The sequence below is a fragment of the Serinus canaria genome, chromosome 3 (assembly GCF_022539315.1).
Source record: "Serinus canaria isolate serCan28SL12 chromosome 3, serCan2020, whole genome shotgun sequence".
Taxonomy (NCBI): domain Eukaryota; kingdom Metazoa; phylum Chordata; class Aves; order Passeriformes; family Fringillidae; genus Serinus; species Serinus canaria.
In genome coordinates, this window is record NC_066316.1 from 25,612,930 (window position 1) to 25,637,135 (window position 24,206).

At 38.9% G+C, this 24,206-nt stretch overlaps 1 protein-coding gene across 9 annotated transcripts in view; it reads right to left on the bottom strand.

Annotated features, from left to right (window-relative positions):
- Positions 1-23,099, bottom strand: part of THADA (THADA armadillo repeat containing) — a 151,684-nt gene extending 128,585 nt beyond the window's left edge. For 6 of the 9 annotated variants that reach the window (XR_007777370.1, XM_030235493.2, XM_050973075.1 and 3 more), the window contains exons 1-21: positions 23,020-23,099; positions 21,669-21,764; positions 20,269-20,363; positions 19,719-19,849; positions 18,834-18,982; positions 18,665-18,697; positions 18,078-18,126; positions 17,023-17,213; positions 16,256-16,350; positions 15,742-15,962; positions 14,074-14,765; positions 13,314-13,465; positions 13,017-13,172; positions 11,741-11,863; positions 10,698-10,821; positions 9,152-9,300; positions 8,091-8,301; positions 6,585-6,720; positions 6,083-6,219; positions 5,510-5,668; positions 4,257-4,414 (exon numbers count right to left, since the gene is read on the bottom strand). Coding sequence is in view for 8 of the 9 variants with exons in the window: in XM_030235493.2 (XP_030091353.2) it covers positions 4,257-4,414; positions 5,510-5,668; positions 6,083-6,219; positions 6,585-6,720; positions 8,091-8,301; positions 9,152-9,300; positions 10,698-10,821; positions 11,741-11,863; positions 13,017-13,172; positions 13,314-13,465; positions 14,074-14,765; positions 15,742-15,962; positions 16,256-16,350; positions 17,023-17,213; positions 18,078-18,126; positions 18,665-18,697; positions 18,834-18,982; positions 19,719-19,849; positions 20,269-20,363; positions 21,669-21,744 (3,237 nt within the window). In the remaining variant the exon portion in view is untranslated. Of the gene's footprint in view, positions 1-4,256; positions 4,415-5,509; positions 5,669-6,082; positions 6,220-6,584; positions 6,721-8,090; positions 8,302-9,151; positions 9,301-10,697; positions 10,822-11,740; positions 11,864-13,016; positions 13,173-13,313; positions 13,466-14,073; positions 14,766-15,741; positions 15,963-16,255; positions 16,351-17,022; positions 17,214-18,077; positions 18,127-18,664; positions 18,698-18,833; positions 18,983-19,718; positions 19,850-20,268; positions 20,364-21,668; positions 21,768-22,481; positions 22,636-23,019 lie in introns of those variants that run through there. The other 3 variants (XM_050973073.1, XM_030235492.2, XM_030235494.2) reach the window with 3 other exon arrangements.
- Between the last annotated feature and the right edge of the window lie 1,107 nt (positions 23,100-24,206).

Here is a 24,206-nt window from a genome sequence, read left to right on the forward strand (position 1 = left end):
CTCCCCCTGGTTGGAAGGGTCACTAGAACAAGCAAAAAGCAACTAGAAGACCTATATTAAACATCCACTTACTTTATTGATAACAAATATTATACTTATTTTTTTAGGTTAAGGGGGTAGTTTTGTGTTCTTTCAAAAAGTCAAAAAATATAAAGGACACGAAATTGGTTATTTGTCTGTGATGGACATACTCAGATTTTAAGAGAAGAAAGGGACAACTCTGATTTTCAGGGGAAACAAATGCCCATTACTTCATGTTTGTCTACACTCTTGCCAAAACCCCAAAAAAACCCACCAATTAAGCATGACAGGAGAAAAAAAAAATCTTAAATATTTTTAAGATATGAAATTCAAATTCTAAAAATTGTACCAAAGGTAAACAAATCTACATTAGATTAGGTAATACATATATAAATACAAATTTCTAATGTTCCAGAATTCTGCATCATTGCTGTTGACTATTAGAAACAATTTTAAAATGAAGATGATGCTGGAATGTGAGCTGTTTTTAAAAGCATTAAAATTATAAATGTGATATCTAAACTTCCACTTATAGTTTATTTTCTAGAACTCTATTACAACACAGTTTTTAAATCTGTTTGGAAGTTTACAGATCCACACAATCTCATTTCACGAAGGATAGGTTGTCTTCTTTGTTGGGTTTTTTTTTTTTAATTCTCATTAACTTTTAAGGTCTAAATCTAACTTCCCACTTAATCTGTTTACAATGCATAGCACATACTTAATGCCCTTATGCAAAATTTACTTCAGGAGTTTTTCCTGGAAGTTCTCCAGTAAAAGTTTCTTTAAACCTTTATATAAAAATATGCATAAAATCACATCCAGTTGCTTATAAAATTCTGCTTGTTCTGTTACTTATACAATTGCTCTCACAGTTTAATAGCCTGACAAGTAATTTAGTTGTCAGGGAAATTAATGTCATATCTACCTTTATGGTTTTTCAACCTCCTGTTAAGTAATGAGATTGCAATAATTAAAAAACAATAAATCTGAGACCATCTACATATTATTTCCTGCAGCTAAAACTTACCTAATTTGAAACACACAATAACTGGAGATATGGAGATATCTAAAAAAGTTATTTCTGAGTAGATTTTAAGGTGGCTTATGTAGCCACAGGGTTTCATTTCAGCTTTCTAGTCCAAAAAAGAAGTGCCCTTTATTCACAAGGAACTGACCCACAGACAGGGCAATTCTCCAGGTGTGTAAACAAAACCAAATCAAGAAATCCATACACATGTAAATCAATCTCCCAGCCTGTCCCAGCACCACACTTACACTTCTAGAATTCATATGATTTGGTTTTTTTTTTTTGGTCACATAACTTCCAACTTTACTATTTATACTTCTCAGTTTCTTTCAACAGGCACGCTGACTAGAAGCTTGCAACAAACTGAACTCACAGACTAGAAGAAGCAGTACCATAACTCAGTTCTTGGTCAGAAATTTAGAATATAACAGGTGAACCTTACTAGTTCAACAATCAACAATGTGCAGGGCCACACTTGCTGCTGAGGGCAACAATCTGGTATTCAAGATATAAATTCTCTCCAAGATGTTCCAAAAGATTAGTACAAGCCATGGGACAACTCAGTCTTTACTTTTTCTGCCTGTCTCTTTTCACTGTAGCACACAGCTCTGGCAAGCTTATCTCCTAAAATTGTCTTAAAACTTCCCAGGTGAGATAAACAGGAGTTTGAGGAAGAGCTAAATGTTCCTCCAGACTTGGAGCATTCATGATTTGCATGTCATATGACAAAAAAAAAAACAAAACCACCACACAGAATATTTATTAGATGTCATTCTGGTGGTTACATTATACTATTTCTATTCATTTCTTTAACAGGCACAGTTCTGAGCCTGCCATCTCTGGACTTTTAGGATCAGATGGAAAATGAAAAGTATGCATTTGGATAGAGAGATTCCTCCAGCATTTGGATAGAGAGATTCCTCCAGCTATACTCTGCACTTCCTATGTCTATTATTTCTTAAGGCAAGGCCACCATGTAAAATAGCTGATGTTTGGAAGACTGCTACATAAACCCAATCTCCTACTCAAATGACAAGGAGATTGCAAACCTGATGTTGTCCCAACTTCCTACAAACAACAATAAAGCATCATGCAGCAGCTGCCTCCCTGCCTAACTCTTCCCCACAGGTACACAGCACAACAGGAGGCCTTACTGCTGCAAAGAGTAGCTTCCCAGCACCACACTGCATGCCAGGAAGCAGCTCTGCTGTGCCATTTCCTAATGCACACCAGCACTGTAGGACACTGTATTCCCATCTGCCTGCCCAATTAAAAAAGCAGGTACAATCAATTAGAAGACTGAGAGCAAACTCAAAACTCCCTGTAACCTTTGGGGTGAGTAGGCAATGACAGCATTGACCCCTAAGGCACAATTCCATACAGTTACTGACCTGGTTGTGGAGCATGGTATAACGAGGAAGATTTGCAACAGCATGGCACATGGTGGCCAAGAGGTGCTACCAGATTTTTCTCAACAATTACTTAGCCTGTCTCAAGGCAAGTTGACCAGGGTTTCTCTCAAAGTTTTCCTTCTCTGTATTCTTAAATCTCTTCCAATAGCTCCAAAATTAAGAAAAAGAATGGGCAACTTGAAAGAAAAGTTCTACACACATCAGCCTACAAAATCCAATTTGCTAATTTGTCAACACTGATAAGTGTTTAATAAGTCTGAAGCCCTAGCAGTTATGATATTGACTTTTTGTGTCATTTCTGATGAAACCCTCCTTTTTTTGTACACAAGAGAGTAATGACCCAAAGTTACAAAAAGCACAGAGAAAATGCCCACAATTTTCTTTGTATATTTCCTTGCAAGCCTGAGGAAAATCAGGCTTTCACACTGACTTCTCATCCATTAGCATTCTTCTGCTTTACAGAAGACATCTGAAGCACTAACAAGCTGAAGAGGTATCAATAGGAAAGAAGGTATCTTTATAGAATCACAGAAAATCCTGAGCTCGAGGGGACCCACTAGGATCATGGAAGTCCAACTTCTTCTTAATAATGCATTATTTCTGAAAGAGCACCTATCAATGTCTGCTTTCCAAAAACAGAGATGCTGCAGCTAGACCTGACTCATTTTTAAACAATTCCTCTGTGACTTGGTGCAGATTAAGGAACATAATGGTGGAAATGCATATCTGTTCTCTCATCTGCCCTCCAGACCCCAGCAACAATGCAGGCACAGCTGTTAACCAGATGAAAACATGAGAACTGGAGACAATGCAAGAATAAAGACACCAACACTATTTCCATGGCACCACAACATTAGATAAGAAATAAAATCTGGAGTACATAATACTCCAGATTTTAAAATGTTGTATTTTAAAATGTAAAGTCCTAACACATATGGGAAAACAAGTAACTGTTTTCTGTTGGAAAGAAAAAGAGATTAAAAAATAGTTAGTCTTTCATATTTCAATCTTCTATGCAAACTGGTTTTGTTGAAACATATGTAAATGAAAAGATCATCAATTAAAACAGAAATTTAATAAACACAAAATATTTCCCAAATAAATGCCTGTGGTAATCTAATTTCTTGCAAACACTGAACTCAACGTTCTGCAAGAGATCCAGATGGCATATTAACATTTCTGATCTCTCATATTAAAAAAATCAGAGGAAAAAGATAGAAACATACTACATACAAATTATTCATAACAATGCATAGAAGGAAGACAAGACTAGGACTAGTCAGCACGTTTGACTTTGAGAACTCTTGACTCTGATGCTATTTAAAGAAGGGCTTTAAGCAGAATCCCAATATGTAGAGCTCAAAATGAGACAAAAGAGACTTTGAATAGGAAGTCAGTTTTGAAGAATTTTAGCAATTTGATTAGTGACTAATATATCCTGAGAGAGACAACAGGGAGGGTGGCAGGCAGGCATTGGTATCCCTAAACACATCACACATCTCATAAATAACCCAATACAATTAGGATTAATGAGTTTTTTAGTAATGTATAATAACTTCTTCATTTATCTGTTTTTACAGATACCACTGGATCTGAATACCACTGGATCAAAACAGGACTGATAACCAAATACAGCAAAGAAAACCCTTACACTATGGCAATTTAAAGAAATTGAAAATGCACTTTTTCCAAAAAGAACACAGATTTAAAGAAAAAAATTTATGAAAACTGCCTTTGCCTCACCACCACCCAAGAAGAAATTGCAGGTTTTATTACAAAAATTATTTCCCTACCTGTTCTACAGTAATCAACCCCTCTGAAGGTTCAGATGTAGTCTGTGAAGGTAAAAGTTTACACAGTGTCCCTAAGAGCAGAGATACTTCCTTCATGCTTCTCCAGCAACACACAAGAACCATTTGAGCTGTGACGTCACACACTTGCCTGTCTTTACCTTAAAAACAAAAACACAACAAATGCAATAGTGTAACTCAGATCCAGGTGTGCAATTTAAACTTCACTTAGCCTGTCCTACAAAACACAATTAACTGTGAAAAAATTTCTAAAGTTGCCTGCCCAAAAGATAATTTAATCTTCTTGACCCTAATCGCCTGCTCAGCAGTTGCTTTACTTTCTTGCACTTGGAAAAGGCAGCAGTATAAGCATTTTACCAGAGAAGTGCTATTATAAAAAGAGTAGAGGTCTATCGGCTACAACTGCTATTTACTCGCATCCCGAGGCACGGAAGCAGGTACACCTCCGTAGGCAGGCACTCATTCCGCATCCATCGCTCCCCGACCGGCTCCAGGCGCCTCCCGAAGGAAGAAGCGTTGGTGACGCGCCGCCGCCACCTGGTGGCCACTGCGGCACTTGCACGTGTTTACCCCTTCTCGTGAAAAGAAACATGCGGCCCCACACATTTCAAACATACGAAAAAGCAACCGGGGAAAGGAAGTTCAAAAATTTGCATAAACTGTTAAATTTTAAAATGTATGGATAGTCTATACATTTATTCTAGCCCACACTAAAGATGCCAAAGTTTACAATTTCTTTATCGCTGTAAGGTTCAGTTTCATAGCTGCTATTCATTAAAACAGACAAATACTACCTAACTTTTTACCACTAGAATCTTTCAAGCTGAAGTTTCTGCTTATGTAATTTCATGCAGCAAGTTGTATTGCATGAACATAGTCTCCACGAGCCTCATATACACTGGAGGGGAAAATCACAGTAGCACTTCTCAACAAGAAATACATTAGCATTGCTTGATAGAAAAGGTGTTCAGGATTACCTGCCAGCACAGTTAAGGCAACAGAGTCTAGGCCAATAGCAAAATAACTAATTTTCACTTGTGTCTTAAGAGAGATTAACCCCAATCTTCCAGAAGTGAATTAGTCTTGAAAGCCACGACCATGGATAACTAGCTTCTGACAGGTGAGAACTGAAACGTTACACAAGCAAGTAATTTCCAACTGATCATCCACATAAAATGAATCCTCTATTAAAAAAAAATACCTTGATTTAATTACTTATACAGCCTTGGATTTACCTCTCATTTCCAAGCAAGTATTTTTCGTTGGCCTCTGGTCAGCCAGGTTTTCAGATTCTTCTTTGCAGTGTTCTTTCAGAATTTTTGCTTGCATAAAATAATCATTTGTGTCCTGTGGTTGTATCTCATGCAGAATCATCTGCAGGCGATCTGCACTTTCTGCACATTAAACAAGAGGGATATTTAAGATAGTTTTGTCTTCTACTTCTATTTCTTTATACTGATGTAATTAATTTTGGGTGTATAAGTACAGAAGAAAGCTATAAGCATTAAAAAAGAAAAACCACAAGGTTCTGTGGCGATTAGAGTGATCAAGGAAAAAAAAACCCTGAATTTACAGCCCCGTTTTGAAAGAGATGCAACAATACACTCTGCAAATGTTTGTGGATTTTTTAGTGAAGAAGTCAAGAAAACTTAATCAGAAATTAAAAGAGCGACCAAAAGTTATAACATAAGATGAGAAGCTGAAAGGGAGGGGTGCTTGGTCTAGTTCTGAATGACTGCAAGATAAAGAGATCTTCAGGAGCATCAGATTAGAAAATAATTCTTTTGGGATTCTGTTTGGCTCTTTACCTGGATCACTGTCCATTGGAATAAGACCCTCTGGTGATGAGCTCTGTACTACTGGTGATACCACGGCAGAGAGGCTGTATGACATCAGAATGAGCCTGGTCACTATTTCCTTCCATTCAGACACCAGTGTCAAGTTACTTAAAGGAAAAAAAAGTCAGAATCACAACCAAAACACAACATGGATTAAAAACAATTTTATATTTAAAAGAAAGAACCAAAATTACAAACACTTCTGCAACAATATTTATAAAAACTATAAATAGGGTAGAGATTGAAAGATTTAGGCTGAGTTTCCCACATACAAAGGAAGTATCAAACACTGCAGCAGCCAGCAAGAGTTCTAAAAGCCACAGGTACTGGATTTCCTTATAAATAATATTGCATGATTTTCTATTCTCCTTAACAGCTCCTCCACTGCACTTAAACATGGAGTTACAGCTTTCCATTTAGTATGTTTTCCTTAAAATATGGAGTTACAACTTATTTAGAATGTTTCACTTACTTGAAGGGTAATTGCTGCAAAGCCCCAGTTATACAGTGCACTCTCCCATACATGGGGAATGATGCTGCTGCTTGAAGCAGAGACTTCTTGGCTTGGAATATTTCTTCTTCAACATTCACCAACAAAAGCTTGATAACTAAAATATTTTAAAGCACAGATTTACACTGAACATTCATATACTGATTTTCTAAGAAACAAGTCTGCTTTAAGAAACAGAAATAAAACCTGTGTACACAACAATTCAATGGAATTTGCACAGCAATTTCCATTATTATACTCATCCCTCTTTTGTCATTGAAATATATGTTACCATTGATTTTCAGTGACCTAAACTCCAGCAATATTTGTTATAGTCAATTTAATCTGTCTCTCTGAACCACAAGCCACATCCTATGCTCAGGGACAATCCCACAGCTCATGATGAAGTCACAAGGAGTTACCTACTCCCTACTGCAAGTCAGACTTCACACCCTTAACAGCCACATTAATACAATGATGAGTACAGCAGAATATTAAAGATACAAAGTTCACGATTATACATTTGAACTTCATGTTTTCCACTGAACAACCTGACCAATTTAAGGATACATGTGCCTATTTTAATTCTGTTTATAGCTTGTGACATCTCAGTGCCAGAATCAGAACAAATTACAGATCCTAACAAGGATCCCTGGATCACCACCAGCAGCAGATGCCCCAGAGCAATGAGACATGAGTTTACCCACACATTTCCTTCACTCATGGCAACAACCATGTCTCAAAATTGTTATTTCACTGCATATCAAGAAAGGATTAACAAGCATCTAAGAATGGAACAAGAAAGTATAGAATAGTGAGTTTACTGTAAATTATGTAAAATGTTTTATTACAAATAATGAACGTAAGTATTTTAGTTCCACTGAAGATTACTTAAGATAGAGAAAGCTTGGTTAACAAATATGCCAAATCTGCCAGATCTAGAGCCCTGTCATCTTGCATCAAGGGGCACTAAACCAAACAAAAATATTCTGTAAGTCAATAAAGCCTCATTTCTGTGGATGTGTATTCACAGGACTGCAAATCACACAGAAAAACTGGGCCAGGTGAAGAGCTCCAAGGGGCAGCGTTGCAAACATCAAGTACTGAAACAAAGACAGACCAACAACAGCTGCCTTCCCCCAGGGAGTGAGCTCATAGGGGAAGCAGAGGGCTCTTCCCTGCACTTTCTGCACTCAACTTCACCCGGCTCACTGCTTGGGTCTCCACAGCACTTTCAAATGTCACTGGTCAAAATAATGACAAAAGCCATTTTAACAAGAATATTCAACAGCCTCAACACAAACAGGACTAGATGGAGATCTTACTTAAGAACATGGCTTCTTAATAGCAAAATACAATATATTTAAAATACAACATATTTAAAATGTTAGAAGTAAGCCTCTTTTACTAAGCCTCCTACCAAAAGCCTTATTGAAAAGCAGCAACCTTTCAACAAATATAAAAAAAACCTTTCCCCCAAAATCTTACCTGCCAAAGTGTTCTTCTCCACTGTACTCACTGATGTGTTTTCATCCAGCTGGGAGTTATGCTCAAGCCATTTTCCTAAACAAATGTGCTGCAGTTCTTTGTGATATACTAAAAAGTTCAACAAATATGAAGCAGTGACACAATCATATGGCTTGGTGCTTGTGCTAAGATCAATTGCTGCTTGGAACAGAAGATCTAGATTTTCAGAACCCTGAAAAAAAAAAACCAAAGCAGTAATATTGCTCATTTAATTGAGCTTCCAGATTGATTTCATTAAGCTTCTTACCACCCTGGAATCTGAGAACCTGCTTTTAATTAAGTTGGCAGGTACGTATTTCTTAAGAAACACTTGTTTTGTGCACTGATGACCTTACACTCAAAACATGCATGTGCACGTATTGAGCAAGGATACAATTACATAGACATTGAGGATGGGGACAGCCATTTATAAAGCAGTGTTTAATTACACTGCACCTCACAGGAATATTTTTTTTTTCAAATTAATGTGTTTTATCTGCTAATGGACATTAAAGAGAAGCACAGTTTACTTGGTAGCAGTATTTGTTCACCTGTACTAATGAATTTTAAAATGAATCGATACTGATTTGTCTGTGATAACTTGATGAAAATTTAAAGGGCAAAATTTGTGAGAAAACAAAGAAACCAATCATATAATGAAACCTGAGACCAATCAGAAAGGAAAGGAAACAGGGAGCCGAATTTCCTAAAGTACAAGAGTAACCAAGTCAAAATGCCTCAATCATCTAGAAAGAGGAATCAGAGCTAAGCCAAGAGCTTGCATTAACTGTTTCTCTGATAGTTCAGCCACACCCAAAGAACTTCCCAAATTCCTTCAACCTTTAGTGAAACAAGCCTCCTTAGGTAAGGGCAGAAGCTGTATAAATTATACAGAAGGTGTTAGTGATGAACACTGCTGCAAGCAACTTGGACTGGCTTCTAAGGTTCAGGATTCCTGCTCTGTACTAACACAAGCACCTGGTGTACTACAGAACATTCATGTTCCACAAAATTACTCCCTCTAAAGTCTTCCAAGTTCATACCTGTAAATTCAACGCAACATCACGTAGTTTCATCAGAAGTCTAAATGCCAGAATTTTTACTTCCTCAAAAGTACTGGCAAAACACTGGATCAGAGTTTGGACACGAGCAGAATCCATCTCCTGATCCAACTGGAAAACTTGTGCCTGGCCTGTTCAAAGAAATTCATGCCTTAGATAGTTGTGCTGTAACTCTTTCCAGAATAAGCACTCTCTTCCCATTCTGCTTTGCTATACTAGAAGAAGCACTAAATTTTAGCCAAATTATTATTATTTCTCTTAATAGGCTTTAAAATACCACATTTACCATTGTTAGGAATAAAAAAAGCTTGCCTTATTTTTTAAAATCACTCTTAGTAATACAGAAAATAACTTACTACCAAAAACAGAATCCCATTTACTCTCCTTCAATTCAGCATTAAAAAAATCTTTATTTAGTTTTGCTTAAAAACTCTTTTCCTGTAAGTATGTAATATTAGAAAATAATTCCTTTCAAAAAAGAGGTTGAAAGCTTCAGTATGTTTTGGCACTTGGTGTTTTGAGTTATTTTGTCATAGGAATAATCTCTTCAAATGTAAGCCATTACAATTTCTTTTGATTTTAATTTAGATATAAATGAGTTGTGAATTCTGGTGACTTGACTTAATGCTGCAAAGAAGGCAGAAATTTTAGGATGTAAACAACTGCAACATAATTCAGCACAGAATACAACAGCTGAATTGCCTTTATAGAAGTAAAGTCCAATTTATAAAATCCTCAGCTGCTATTATAAAAAACTGAGGATAATTTTCTATTTTTAAAAAAGCAGTAATAATATACTATATACTCATAATAATAACATTAATGTGCTCATTTATCAAGGGGTTTTGAGAAATTATTCAGCAAGATGGCAATTTAATTCCCTCTCAAAATCAACTTTAATATTAGACAGCTCATTTCTTTAAAGAAAAGGTTACAGTTTAGGACAAACATATTTTTATGTTGACCATATGATCCAGAGACAAGATTTAGCAGGAACATCAATACCCCAAAGCTCTAAATACTTATTAAGACTGCCATAAAATCACAAAGAAAATTTAAAGTAACACCAGCACATCATCATTAACTGCACAATAAAACTGGTTTATATTTAGCATAGTATCAGAAGGATATACAATATTTTTCAGTCAAGAGTTTTTGTGAATTCAGCATTTTGAACTATCAAGATATATGTTAAAGGAAAAAGAAGTGATGCTACCAAATACACTGACACTTGTCCAGATGTTTTCCTCATAATAAAAAAATAAGCCTTCCTAAAAAACAGGCTATGCAATAAAATCCAAATTTATAGAGGACACCAAACAGGCAATTATTAGCATTTACTTCAATATTCCTTTTTCCAAAAAAACTTACCATCCTCCCTTGAGGTAAAACAAAAGCAATCCAGGAAATGCCATAGAAATAAAGGAATACCCTTTTACTCTGACAGAAACTGACTAGCTGGCATAAAAGACACTTCAATACCTTCCATTCCTACAGTATATTAAAGTCCATAAATTAGACTTCTTACCTTTTGGAACAGAAAATATTTCTGCTATTGATTCCAAAATACTTAGTGCACAAAACCTGGTTGGGTGTGATGAACCAGGAAACAGTACCTCAAAAAGTCTGGCACATACAGATGACATGAAATCCTGGGAAAAAAAAATTGCAGGAAAAAAATTAACTGTTTACTTGCAGCCCTACAAAGAAAAGCCTAAGTAACTGAACTCAGAATATTCTGCTTTACCCCAAAAATTATGACTTTAGAGTTAATTTTAGAAAAACAGGAAGCCAACATCCACCGTGCAGAGTTTCTTGTTTCGTAAAGTACAGTGAAGGCTGGACAATCATTTGGGTTTTTAAATACAACAGTTTCCTTTCCTCAGGCCCACAAAAAGACACCCATTGTATCTAATCCTGAAAATTAGCTGACCAAGAAAAGCAGAACTCAAGGAACAGATTGGCACAAAAATACTGATGATGTGAGCCTTTAAATAGGATAAAAAGGACAAATACAAAAGAAGTCTTCATGTTGAAGCTCTTGTCATTCATTCCCTCACTCACTGATTATTCTGGAGACCTAGAAAAAGACTGAAGCTCAACTGATCTCTATTTTAAGTCCCAGTAACACACATCATTTAAAGCTCACTACTAAATGGCCAACAGATGACAAGACATTTGCCCAATTTGTTTTTTTTTTTTTTGGATTGAGGGTACATCTCCAGCTGTTCCTCCATTACTGCTGTATCCACACACATCACAGAGCAATCCCTCATAAAATATCCTTTATTGGCTTCAAACAAAATTTACCTTAAAGGCACCCTCCAAATACCAATGGGCATTCAGTTCATCAACAACAGCATATTTAGTCAAAATAAACTTGCACAAGTGCATCAGAGAGGACAAGCTCCCCAGCTCTGTTTGGATCTACAGGTTTTTTTCCTTCTGCACTGCATTATTGCCTAACACACACACACAGAGTGCCTAACTTATCCAGTGGTGTTCAGGAACAATGAACTCTCAGAAATGCTATCCCACCTTTATTAGCTGCATCTCTAGCAGTCTACTTACTTTGTATTGCTGCAAAATCCTCAAAGGAGGCATTTTAGTTGACTTCTCAACTAACTCTTGCTTGGTTTTATTTTGCTCCAATTTATAAAGCACTTGAGAACTTTCTTGTATCCTGCAAAATAACTTTTAAAACCAAAGAAAACATAGGTGAGACAAGAATCATTGACATTGAAATCAGGAAAAGGCAGATTTTCAGCTTATTTTCCAAATCACACTGCTTGTAATTTTTAGGAAGTTGGCATACAGCATAACACAGAACAGATCCTTCCCTCTCCATTCCAAACCCCAGGTTTTGCTTCCCACCTCTCTTGTGACCAATTTCTTCTCTTCTCCCTCTACACCTCCAAAACCTTCTTCCATTCCCCTCCTTAAATTCATGTCAAGCATTCTCCTCCTGCCTCATTTTCTGTGGAACTGTGTTCATCTATAGAAACACTCAATGCAGATAATTTCTACAGCCTCAGTGTCCCTTAGAGTTTGACTCTCTTCAGAAGTGCTTCCTCCACCTCTTCTACCATCCATAAGTAGGATTTCCTTTCTTATCACACTCCCATCTAGCACGACTTTTCCATCTCATGCTCCTCAGTCTGCACCAGGTAAGAAAGGAAAGAGATGGGATTTCCCTTTTGGTTTTGCCAAACTGACTCCCTCATTTTTCTCCCTTCTCAAATTAATTTTCTCCTTCCACACAGACTTCTTTTGCCATAAACATCTTACAAGATGTTCTTTATACATACATGGTTCCTCATTTTATCCCCGTCCTTCTACCACGAGCTACATGTGACCTTGGCAACTTCCACCAGACAGAAAGACTCATTCACATGCAGACTGTAATGGCACAGCCACATCATAGTGAATATTCTTCTACTTTGTTTTCCAGATCAGGTTTCTGAGAGTCATGAAGTGACTGAATTTGCCTGAGGTGTGACAAGTCCATGTAAGCACAGCTTTAGGCCCCAGCAAAGGCAACACAAGATTCACTGCTGACTCCAGAGCACATTGCTTTGCTATTGGCAAAGTGTGCAGGTGTGCTGGCAGGTCAAGCACCACCACCCATGAAGTTACCCTGCCTCTGCCACTTAATATTTTGTTTAAGCCATCCTTGCCTGTTGCAACTTAACACCATTCAGTTGGGAAATACATAAAGCATACTCCTGGCCTTAGAGCTTCTACTCTTTCCAATGAGCAGCTTCATAACATACTCATTGTTTCTTTTAAAATGGTGTTTTAACTAACATAAGAGGCACATTAGACACTGCTCATAGTTTGAAAGTACCTTTCTCAGCAGAGAAACAATCTGTTGCCTTACAGAAGGAGACTGGTTGTTCAAGTTGTACATCATAAAAAATTGAATTAGTTGCATTTCTTCCAGAGACACAATTTCTGTAGTACGATGGGTTTCACAGAGTAAACCTAAAGCATCAATGCAAACCTGAAAGATATTTAAAAGTTCACCACAAAACAGTTACTGACACCTATGATGACACCTTTGTTTTAATACAACACTAACACAGTAATCAGAATCAAAGCAATTACTCTAATTTAAAGGATACATAAATGGTTGCCCCTTTACCTGGCTGTGCTGATGAACTAGACCCTGTTTTATACACTCAGTAGATACAAGACCACTGCTCATGATATTTGAAAGTTCCAGATGTCCATGGGCCCTGGCAGTTCTCAAGCATGCCATTAATGCTCCAAGAGCTCCTCTAGTACTGCAAGAGCCTAAAGGAAATGGAAACCAATAATAATTACTGTTTGATTAACACAAGCAATGTACTATTTGCAGTGCTTATCAGAAACTCCCAATACTTTCAACACATGACCCACCCCCTTTTATTTCTACTCCATATAGCCCAAAAGATAGTGCTGCTATAGATTAAAGCAGTTCTAAATCCCAAAAAGCTTAATCTCAAAGGTGTCATATGACAAAAAGACCTTGTGAGGTCTCACAAGCCATTATTTTAGAATTACACTAAATTACTTAAAAACAAGAGAATCATAAATCTTCTAGCCACATATTTACAAGAAAATGCAATCTGTTACTGGACACACCCGTGTAAGAAATAAAAGAAAAGTAGTAGGAGAAAATACAGAAATCTAACAAACCCTGGTTAGGAGAACCATAAGGCACCCATAGAAGGATTTTGCTCATGGCACAGAGACACACTTCAAATTATTATGACTTTCACCTTGAAATACTAATAGCAATAATAAGCAACTGGAATTTTTCTCCCAAATTAATTCTAACAATAATAAACCAGAAATCACATGGCTAAGATTTTTTTTATAAAACCCAATCATAATTACAAATACAAAGTTTATTTTCTTACCCAGATTAGCATCTGCAGAGGCCTGAAGAATTCTTATCATGTAGCTCAAACTGTCAGGGTTACATTTGAGCAATTTTGGTAAATAGTAATCTATTATATAAGTAGTTTGGTCATGGTTCCCTTCACAAAGTATTACCAGAAGAGGAGAAACCCAGATGTTGTGCCACTGGTCAATCCAGGTGCCTTCCTGAAAACTGGAAGTAAAACGGGCCTTGTGATTTGTAAACATGGTTTCCAGAAGATCACTCGCGTAAGGTGCAAGAGACTGATCACTCATCACATCCAGGATCTGCACTGGAATTGTTCTGTCCAACTGCAGTATACTTTCAGTGCCCACACATTCCACCAGAGAGCCAAGAGAAGCATACTTCCCTTTTACATGCCAATCTAAGCTCAGTAAATGCTTTATCAACCTTGCAAAGAATGGGTCTGATTTTCCATTGGATCCAGCAATCGTGGTTTGGTGTATCTGAAGAAGATTCTTGAAAATCAATTTGGTTTGGTGTCTGATGGCATCCAGAGGGTGGTCCCAGTGTGTATAAATGTATTCCAGCAGCTTCCCAATTATATCAGAGTTCCCATTAAGTTTGATTTTTATATCTGGAGAGCCTGAAACAAGGGCAGCCAGTGCTGAATTAGTCCAAATAACAAGGATTCTAGACAAAGATGTTGCCACACTGGATTCTTTTAACCTTTTAAAAAGAACAAACAAAAAAAATCATAACCTTAATTTATCAGTATTTTTAAAAAATACATTTTGTATTTCAGAATATCTATTCATCACATCCATTTACATTACATGAAAACAGATTAGGAGACTCAACCCATCCTTGGAGGAAAAGAAATGAACACAAAAGTGATCAACTGGATATTGCCAAGTACATGCTTAGTTACCTGATGTGCTATTAAGTGGTTGCAGTTAAACCCCCTGACAATAGGGAAAAGAAACCATACAAGCCCCACAACAATAAAACAAAAAAATACCATGCACCTGCTAACATTTGAGCAGCATTATGTTGTTGCATGCTTCTTGAAAATGTAAGGAAAAATTTTCATTGGCATATAAACCATCAGAACTGAGTATCCTATGTGCCAAAACAAGATCACAAAACTGATCTCCAAGGCACAATCAAAGGTTGAACTGAATATACATTTCAATCTCCAACCCAATAGTGCTGGTGGACCCTTAGATGCAACCAGCCAGAAAAAAAAAAAAAAAAAAAAAAAAAAAAAAAAAACAAAACTAAAACTCATATTACTTCAAATATTCCACACACTGGCACACTTTGCTTTCCTCTGAACTTTCAAAAGGAGAGGACATGATGTCCTGAAACTGAAGTTGATTTGTCTATATAAGAACTGATACTGACACACCTTTTACCATAAGGGAATTGATACATTTATCCCATTCATGTCAGAAAAATTTCAGCATGCAGAAAAAACCTGAAACTTAGAACTACATATGCAACATCATTATATTTTTCAAATTTACAGAGTTTTTATGACTATATTAAAAAGATTGCATGATTTGTGACAAAACCCAGTATCATTACACTTAAAACATCAAAGATATTCCACCAGGACCACAGGAGTCATGCAAAAATAAAATTAGAAAGATAAACCTCTTCTCCCAAACATGAAACAATACAGATTAGAACACAAACTTACTCTGAACTCAATGACAACAAGACTGATGCAATATCTAACAATAGTTTCTCTCCATTTTCACCCATGCTGCCATTTTTCCAATCCAGCATAGCCAGTGCTCCATGGCAAAGGAAGAGCAGGCCCGGGCCTGGGAGCTCGGCCGTGCACAGAACCCCACAGTTCCTCACGAACCACGCTGGCACACCTGAGTGTTCCACTGTCCCAAGGAGCAAGCCACTGATCTGGAACACCAAAAGACACCCATCACAGCACCTCAGCACAGCAGAAAACCTGGTTTGTGCATAGCTTAGAAGAGCAGAAGAGATTTCTTGTAAATAGTGTTTGTCAAATTCCAAACCCAAGTCTTACTACTTCACATAGCGAGGTGAGAAGAAAGGATTATACTCCAGCTAAGGACTGATAGAGAGGCTGGCAAGCCCTGGTATCTGCATCAGCAAAGCCTCCAGACAACACTGATAGCACAGGGTAACAACACCATGATACTGCACAGTCTTCAGCTAAGAAATACACTTACCAATGAAGGTAATTCCTCAACTGGCTCATACATAGCTCTGGTGAAGAGAATAACAGCCAGTCCTGAGGTAGTCTGAACAGTCTGCAGGAGCGTTGCTACACAGCAGAGATATTGTACATTAGAACGCAGCAAACACTGTGTGCTAGAACTGTGTGGCAAAATTATAAAATATGGCATTGCATTTTGCTAGGCTACTTGTAGTTAGTTATATCATCACAAATCTGTAGTGCCCATCTGGATAGCAAATACTAATAATTTTACTCTCCAGTGTAATAAGAAGCTGCTAATATCTGTAACAGAAGAAAACACAGGACTGCCCACTCAGGCAAGGAGGGCTGTGGCAGAGACTACTGACATGTTAAATTCTACTACATAAAAATGTCTGTATGAGAAGAAAACACTATCAGTTATAGTGTGCCCATAAATAGTTCTGACAGCATATTTCATGGAAGTGTAGATATTTCTGGTAGGCACAGACATTTGGTAACTCTCAAAAGCATTTCTGTTAGTTTTTGAATTATTAATAATAACATTAATCTTGGTATTTGTAGTGGGACAAGTTAAGCTGTACACTCTAAAACTTTCATCTACAAATCATAGCTCACCAAAAACCCAACTACTGCTCCTACTACCATTAATCTCAGTAGTTCAATTTCCATGCAAGCTAAACTAAGTTTTTATATCTAGGTTAGTTTTTATACCAGGTTGCTTACTACAAAGACAACAAGTTAATGAAAATATTAGGGTTTTAATGTTATTAAACTTACCATCCATTAGGAAGTTTGTGCAACTTTTCAGTAAACTGCACATACTTTGCCAAACAAATGATTCACTGTGTTTCCAAAGACTTCCCTGGATATTTTCTTGCAATTTCTGTATAAGCATCATTGAAACTTTAATGGCTATCAGTAAATCGTGCATCAGCTGAGTCTGAACGATACGATTTCCATGATTCTTTCTGAGGGGAAAAAAAGAGACAAGCAGGCACACAAAAAACAAATTAAAACCATTCTTCACCATCCCCAGAAAACCACATTCTGCCAGCTTTAAATGGAATTAATAGTAAAAACTAACCTATTGCTTGAGTTGATCAGATATATAACTACAGGAAAACAAGAAGCAGATTCAAGGGTAATTTGTCAAAATGAAGTTAAACAAAAATGACAAATTGTGCTGCATTTTCTGCAGGTTCCTGTGACAAACTTTCATTCATGTGATTCTGCCTGAGCAAAGCTGAACTTTTCCAGAAACTTTCCAAAAAGGCCAACAGAATGTAGTGCTGCTCTCTTCTAATTTTTCAAGTAGTTCCTCCATGTATGAAGGACATTTCTGTGATCTGACCTTCTTCTAACATGAAGGCAGAAAATATCTAAACTTTCAGTGCACAAAACACTTCATTAAGTGCCCTTCTCCTCTCAGTTCAGAATCAGAGACCACAATGAAGCCGCCTCACTTAATGAAATGCTGGAAAATGTCAAGTATATCAATACTGAATTAAACACTCATGAAACATGAAAGAGTTTTACTCTACCTGAATTTTACATCTATTAATTATGCTGTTTAGTCACAATTCAGATAGCAAAACCTTAACTCAAAGACCTCCCTTAGGAGTAGCTCTAACAGTATCAGCGCCTTACCTCTCTTATATTATCATATTGCCACAAAAGAATCAGTATTTATTTAAAATCTGCATCACTGTAAAATGATATTTCCATCTTTCATCAATGTATGGCTACCAAAGTGGTATTTTAAACCAAACCAAATTATCTTGCAAGACTGAAATAAAACCAGATAAAATAGAGCTTCTATTGAATTCACTTGCCTGTTTTCTTCCTGTATATCAAGCAGCAACTTCTGCAGAAACTGAAGAACTAGTGAAAATAATTATATAAATTTACTTACAAGAGAAACAGAACAGAATTTCCAGCAAAGCAATCACACATACATCTCAATACATCACACATATCCAGCTACAATGAATAGTTACACATACAGTGGTGATTCTTCCATTCCACCAACAAATTAAACTGGTATTGCCACACAGACAAACACAAGCAATGCTAAAACAAAATCTCAAGCTGTTTTGCAACAACCTGGTACAAAACAAGCTTCCAACCCACTTGGCCTAATTCTGTGAGACACTGACTCTCCCTACAATAATTGCTCACTGGTACTCAGATTTGTATCAGGGTTGCCCACTAAAGCAAAACTGACCCCTGGAAATTAAAGGTATGAATCAGTCTCACCTTTCACAAAAAAGTACCAAGCAAGGGTACTAGTTTATTGAAAATTAACCAGGAGGAATTCAGATCTCATAGATCTTCAAGCCTGCTTCATGTCACTTCTCCACACACACCCTTCCCTCAGTAACCTGCAGTGAAGCATATTTTACTATAAATGTAACTTTACCTTCTTCAAACAGGTTCTTAATACAGGCTCTACCTAGAGGAAAGAAAATATATTTTAAGTACTGAGTACTAGCCAGCACTATCTATTTTACATAACTGCAAACATTACTATCAGGTGTGGCACCAGTGCTGAGCAAGTTTAACCAGAAGAACATTCCATGTCACTGGACCTAAGCTGAAGTCCTCCAAACAGGAAGCAAGGTTGTCCAGCACTTTTCTGTACAAATACACATCTGTGGTTTTCAGCTCTTCCTGAAGGCAGCACACAAAGCTTTGCACAGCTGGCACCATCAAATATCCAGGAAGACCATTCAGTGAACTGCAACATGAAGAAACAGCACATTTAGTTTGGTTTTCCTTAGGTGTTATCCACCAAAATCCATGCCAGCTAGAACTCCAACACACAGATATTTCTTCCTGCATGAAAACATCATCTGTTTCAAAATTAACACGCACATTCTCAGTTTGCAGCTAGAAAACCTGTCAGAGGGCTACACAGCTTTGGGGTAGCTGCAACCAAATCCAGGATGGTAGCCCTGCATCGCAGTGGGACAGTGAATGTTTTCAGACAAAGAAAGGAAGGCAGCTCAGCACCAGATCTTAAAAAATACTGAGGCTATAAAAAAATCTATAAAGAAATAGAGCAATAATTGTGCAATAAAAAAAAAATTGCAATAAAAATAGGCACAAGAAACCACAATTCAGTTAGGATTCCTCTGAACCATCTTCTGTTGACAAAGCTGGGATTTTGTGTTTTATATTTCTATTCCAACATTGGATTTTAAAGTTCAAACTGCTAATTACACACTATGTTGTCTTTCCAATAATTAAATAGGCCAAAACAATGCTTCACTTTGAAGTTATTTATCCAATGATATGTTATTTATAATTAATATTTTTAACTTAGAAAGAAAAACAGTACATATGCACATATTAAGTACTGCAAATTTTCAGCAATTAAGTTACAGCAATTTATAGTGAATGACAAATTACTGACTTAGAGATAAGGAAAACATTAAAAAAAATAAATAAAGGCTAACTACTTAATCTTTTACCTTGCTAATACTTTCTTCAAAGGATTCTTTGCACCCAGTGAAAAATACATCTCTCCCAAAACATCCAAACAAGCTTTAACCATGGGATCACCTGCAGAGTTCTGATCCATCTGCTTCACCAATGGCATCATCTATAATCAAAAGAACACATGATGAACAAAAAGCTCTGGATATATCATTTTTAACAGTGGCAGACTTCCCTCGCATCCAAGCATATGGTGCAAAATTGGCTCCCTCTTTACCATTTCCCCTTGAGTTTCAAGTTCAAATAATGTTCCAAGAACACCTCTAAAAACAAAAAAAAACCCAATCATACAAAATAGTAAACCTGGTGTCACTTGCCTTGCACTATTTTCAGTAACTGTTGCCCCTGCCAATTAAGTACTAGAACTACATTTCCACCTGATGCATGTGCAACTGCTTTTCCTGTGTTTCCAGGAACATAGAAAACATGAGAAGTTTATTTATTTTAGAGCTGTATTTGCCATTAACAGTGCACAGGACACACTCTCAGTTACCAAAAGCCACACTAACAACAGTGAAACTCTACCTGTTTAATACACTGGATCTGCTGGATGCCATTTCTCAGCTCTGCACAGTGCACAAGCAGAGATGCCAGATTTTGCTCTTCAGCCTTTGAAAACCCTACATTTGGAAGAAGAGGATCTTTATAAAAAGTAATTACAAAAAGCAGTATGAATAACACATAATTTACTGGAAGAAGAAATGATTGCTTGATTCTTAGGGTTTTTTCCAGTTCCAGTAAACCCACTGGTGCCACAAACCCTTAAGTGTCCTAACAACACCTTAACACTTTTTTTGTGTCCTAACAAATGTAAAATATCAGTTTCACTGGAACACAGTGGCAAGAGACATATGGTCCAAGGGGGTCATCTGGTCCAAGCCCACTGTTCAAATATGTTCACCTGGAGCTGGCTGCCCAGGACCATGGCCAAGTGGCTTTCAAATTCCTCCAAGGCTAGAGACTCCCCAACTTCCCTACTGAAGCTGTGCCTGTCCTCAGTCACCCCCACATTAAAAAGTGTTTCCCTTCACATTAAAATAAATGTTTAGAGGAAATCTTTAGTGTTTCAGTTTGTGTCCATGCCTTCCTGTCACTATTCAGCACAGAAGAAATCCTGGCTCTGTCTCCCATATGTCGTCCCTTCACATATTTTTTACACATTGCTAAGATCCCCCGAGCCTTCTCCTCACCAGGCCAAAGAGTCCCAGCTCTCTCAGCCTTTCCTCATAGGAGGGATGCTCCAGACCCTTCATCATCTTAGCCAGAGTCTCTACAACATGTCCATATTACTCTTGCACTGGGGAGCCAAGACCAGGATCAGCAATCCAGGTGGGACCTCACCAGTACTCCCTCATAGTAACTTTGGCATATCAATCTTGTATTACTTCATTTTCAGTTTTTTTACAGTAAATATCACTGGAAGCTTCCCTTATCAAACAAACAAAAAAATCCCCACAAAAGAAAGCACCATTTGAACAGTAGCTTTAAAACAAATTAACTACAGAAAACACAAAGACTGGAAAAGTGACCTCCAGAGAACCCTTCCAACCTCAATCATTCTGTGACTCTTGGAAATTCAATGTTATCCCACATAGTAAGGTTAACACATCAGATATCACTGAATTACAGGCCTGCAAGTAAGATTACAAATAGGACCTTCTACTACCTTCACACCACAGATAAAACAAAGTAAAAAGTTTTCAAATCAAAGCCACAATGCTCTAAGGGATTTTTTTGACTCTGCCAAGGTAAGAAGTCATCGTCATTACACAATAAAAACAAACCACAGCAGAGCAAGCACACCTAAAACTCACAAAACAAAACCACTAGAAATAAAACATAACAAGCAAAAAACAGATCAATTTCAGTAACTACGCAAAGGCAAGAGAAATACATTAGTTCAGGAAAAAAACCACCCTACTTACGCTGAAGTTTTTCAAGCTGATGATGATCAAGAAAGAATGCATCCACCTGAATTTCCTTCTTCTTCTTCAAAACCATTTTAGCTGATTAAGAAATGCCTACTTAAAAAACAAATAACAAACAAAACAAAAAATCAAAACAACAGGTCACATGGTTTTAAAAACATAATTACAAACATTTCCCACAATAATTGTGTTCTCACTGTCCTACTGTCTTGAAATGTTTGTTGCATTATTCGTGCAATTTCTGTCAAAGAAACAGCTCTCTGATTTTAACAACTTCAGCTATCTTATCTCCAGCATTTCATCCAAAATTCACCCAATCTTCACCATGCAAAATGGAAGCAATAGAAAAGGGGAATTGCTGTACACATGTCATACTGTCTCACTGACTTTTCAGTGCACTTGTTCCATAGTCTGGCATGACCCTGGATCACCTTTTGGAAACATCATACAGAAGCAAGGAATTAATGTCACAAAACCTCCCTTGCTCAGTCTTGCTGTTCAAAACTCATTCAGCTTGTATTAAGGTCAAATAAGAACTGTGCAGCAAACCAAACATTTGTAGCTATTATGGATGCTACAAAGAGCAAGTTCTCTTTTGAATACCAATGGTGATTTAGTATGTACCACAGTGTCACTGAGGTGAAAGCACCTTATCATAGAACAGCTGAGGTCGGAAAGAGCCTTTGGAGCTCATCCGGACGAACCTCCTGCTAAAGCTGTGCCACCTGGAGCCAGCTACCCAGGCCCATGTCCCTGTATCTTTCGAATGTTCCTAAGGATGGAGACTCCACGGGAGCCTCTCTGGCCCACCTGTGCCAGTGCTCGGCCACCTTCACACCTAACGCTTCCGATGCTCTCAGAGACCCGCCGTGTTTCAGTCCGTACCCATGGCCCCCTGTCCTGACACCGGGCACCACGGAATGGAACCGGGCCACGCCTTGTCTGCGCCTCCTCTGCACACACTGATGAGCTCTGGGAAGCTCTCCAGATCCCCTATCCCGCCCCACCTACGGGCCCAACGCGGCCGGCCCCCGCTCCTCCGGGCGCTCAGAGCAGACCAGAGCCGGCCCCCCCGGGCTCAGAGGTGGCGGCCGCCGGGCCCCGCTGCCCGCGACTGCTCCGTGCCCTCCCCGCCCCAACAACCCCGCGCCCACGGCGGCACCGAGCGCTCGAATGGACCCCGGGCCGGGCCAGGCCACGCCGCCTCCGGCACCCGCCCGGGGCCTCCCTCGCCCCGGCGGCAGCACGGGCCCGGAGCGCGGCGGCGCCCGGCGGGGAAAGCGGCTGCAAACAGAGCGCCACAGCAGCAGGCAGGGGAAGCACCGTGGCCACACCGCCCACCCCTTACCCCAGCAGACGTTCACCCGCGGCGCCGCGTCCCTTCCCGGTGCCCGCTCCCCGCCCCACCACGTGCCGGCCGCCGCCAACCGCGGCCCGGCCCGCCCCCGGCCCGGCCCGGCCCCGCAGCGGCGCCAGCTCCGCCTCACGCCGGGAGCGCTCGGAGCGGCCGGGGAGCCGCTTCTCCCGGTGCTGCTGCGCGCCGGGGCGTCAGCGACTGCCGCCTTTCCGTGGCAAATGCTTGGTCTAAGTAAAAGATGAACCTGCGTGAGCCACCGAGTCACAGAATCGATCGGGTTGGAAAATCCCCCTGAGGTCATGGCGTCCAGCCCGTGACCGAACGCCACCATGTAAACAGACCCACAGCACCGAGTGCCACGTCCTGTCTTTCCTTAAACACCTCCAGGGATGGCGACTCCACCACCTCCCTGAGCAGCTCATCCCAATATCTAATCTCCCTTTCTGTGAAGAAAATTTTCCTAATGTCTAACCCAAACCTCCCGGTACTGCTAAAGGCTGTTTCCTCTTGTTCTGTCTTTAGTTGCCTGGGAGAAGGGGCCGACACCCACCTGGCTACAGCCTCCTTTCAGGCAGTTGTAGAACTGAAAATGCCATCCTTGAGTCTCCCTTTCCTCCTGGGTAAACAACCTTGTCTCCCTCATCAGCTCCTCGTAGGATGTGTGCTCCAGACCCTTCACCAGTTCCACTGCCCTTCTCTGGACTCACTCCCGAGTCACTGGACTTTGTAAGACACAACTATCTTTCCTTATTTTAAATGTATTCTCAACTTTGGAAAAAATGGGTGGTAACTTTGATGTATCCCATGATGACCTTAGCTTGTGTTTCTTGCTGTGTAGTTACTCCCTCCTCAGTTCCTCAATGTCCTCAGCAGATTTAAATGGATGCTGTGTCTTTCAGAGCCTGTGTCTATCAGGTGCCCTTGCTGCACCCAGTGGCTGGTTGGCCTCCCTCCAGAGCCAACTACATTTCAGAGCCAGAGGAAGCAAATGCCATTTTGCATCCAATGCAAATCAAGCTGCTCTAGTCACAAACCCTTTATCCAAGGAGCAGAAAGAGGCTTGACTACACACTTCACAAAAATCCAATAAACTCATTTGAAAAGCGTGCTCCATTTCTTTCCTCATAACCATAATCTTGATCTTTCCAGCAGTCCCTAATTCGCCACCACTTCCACAT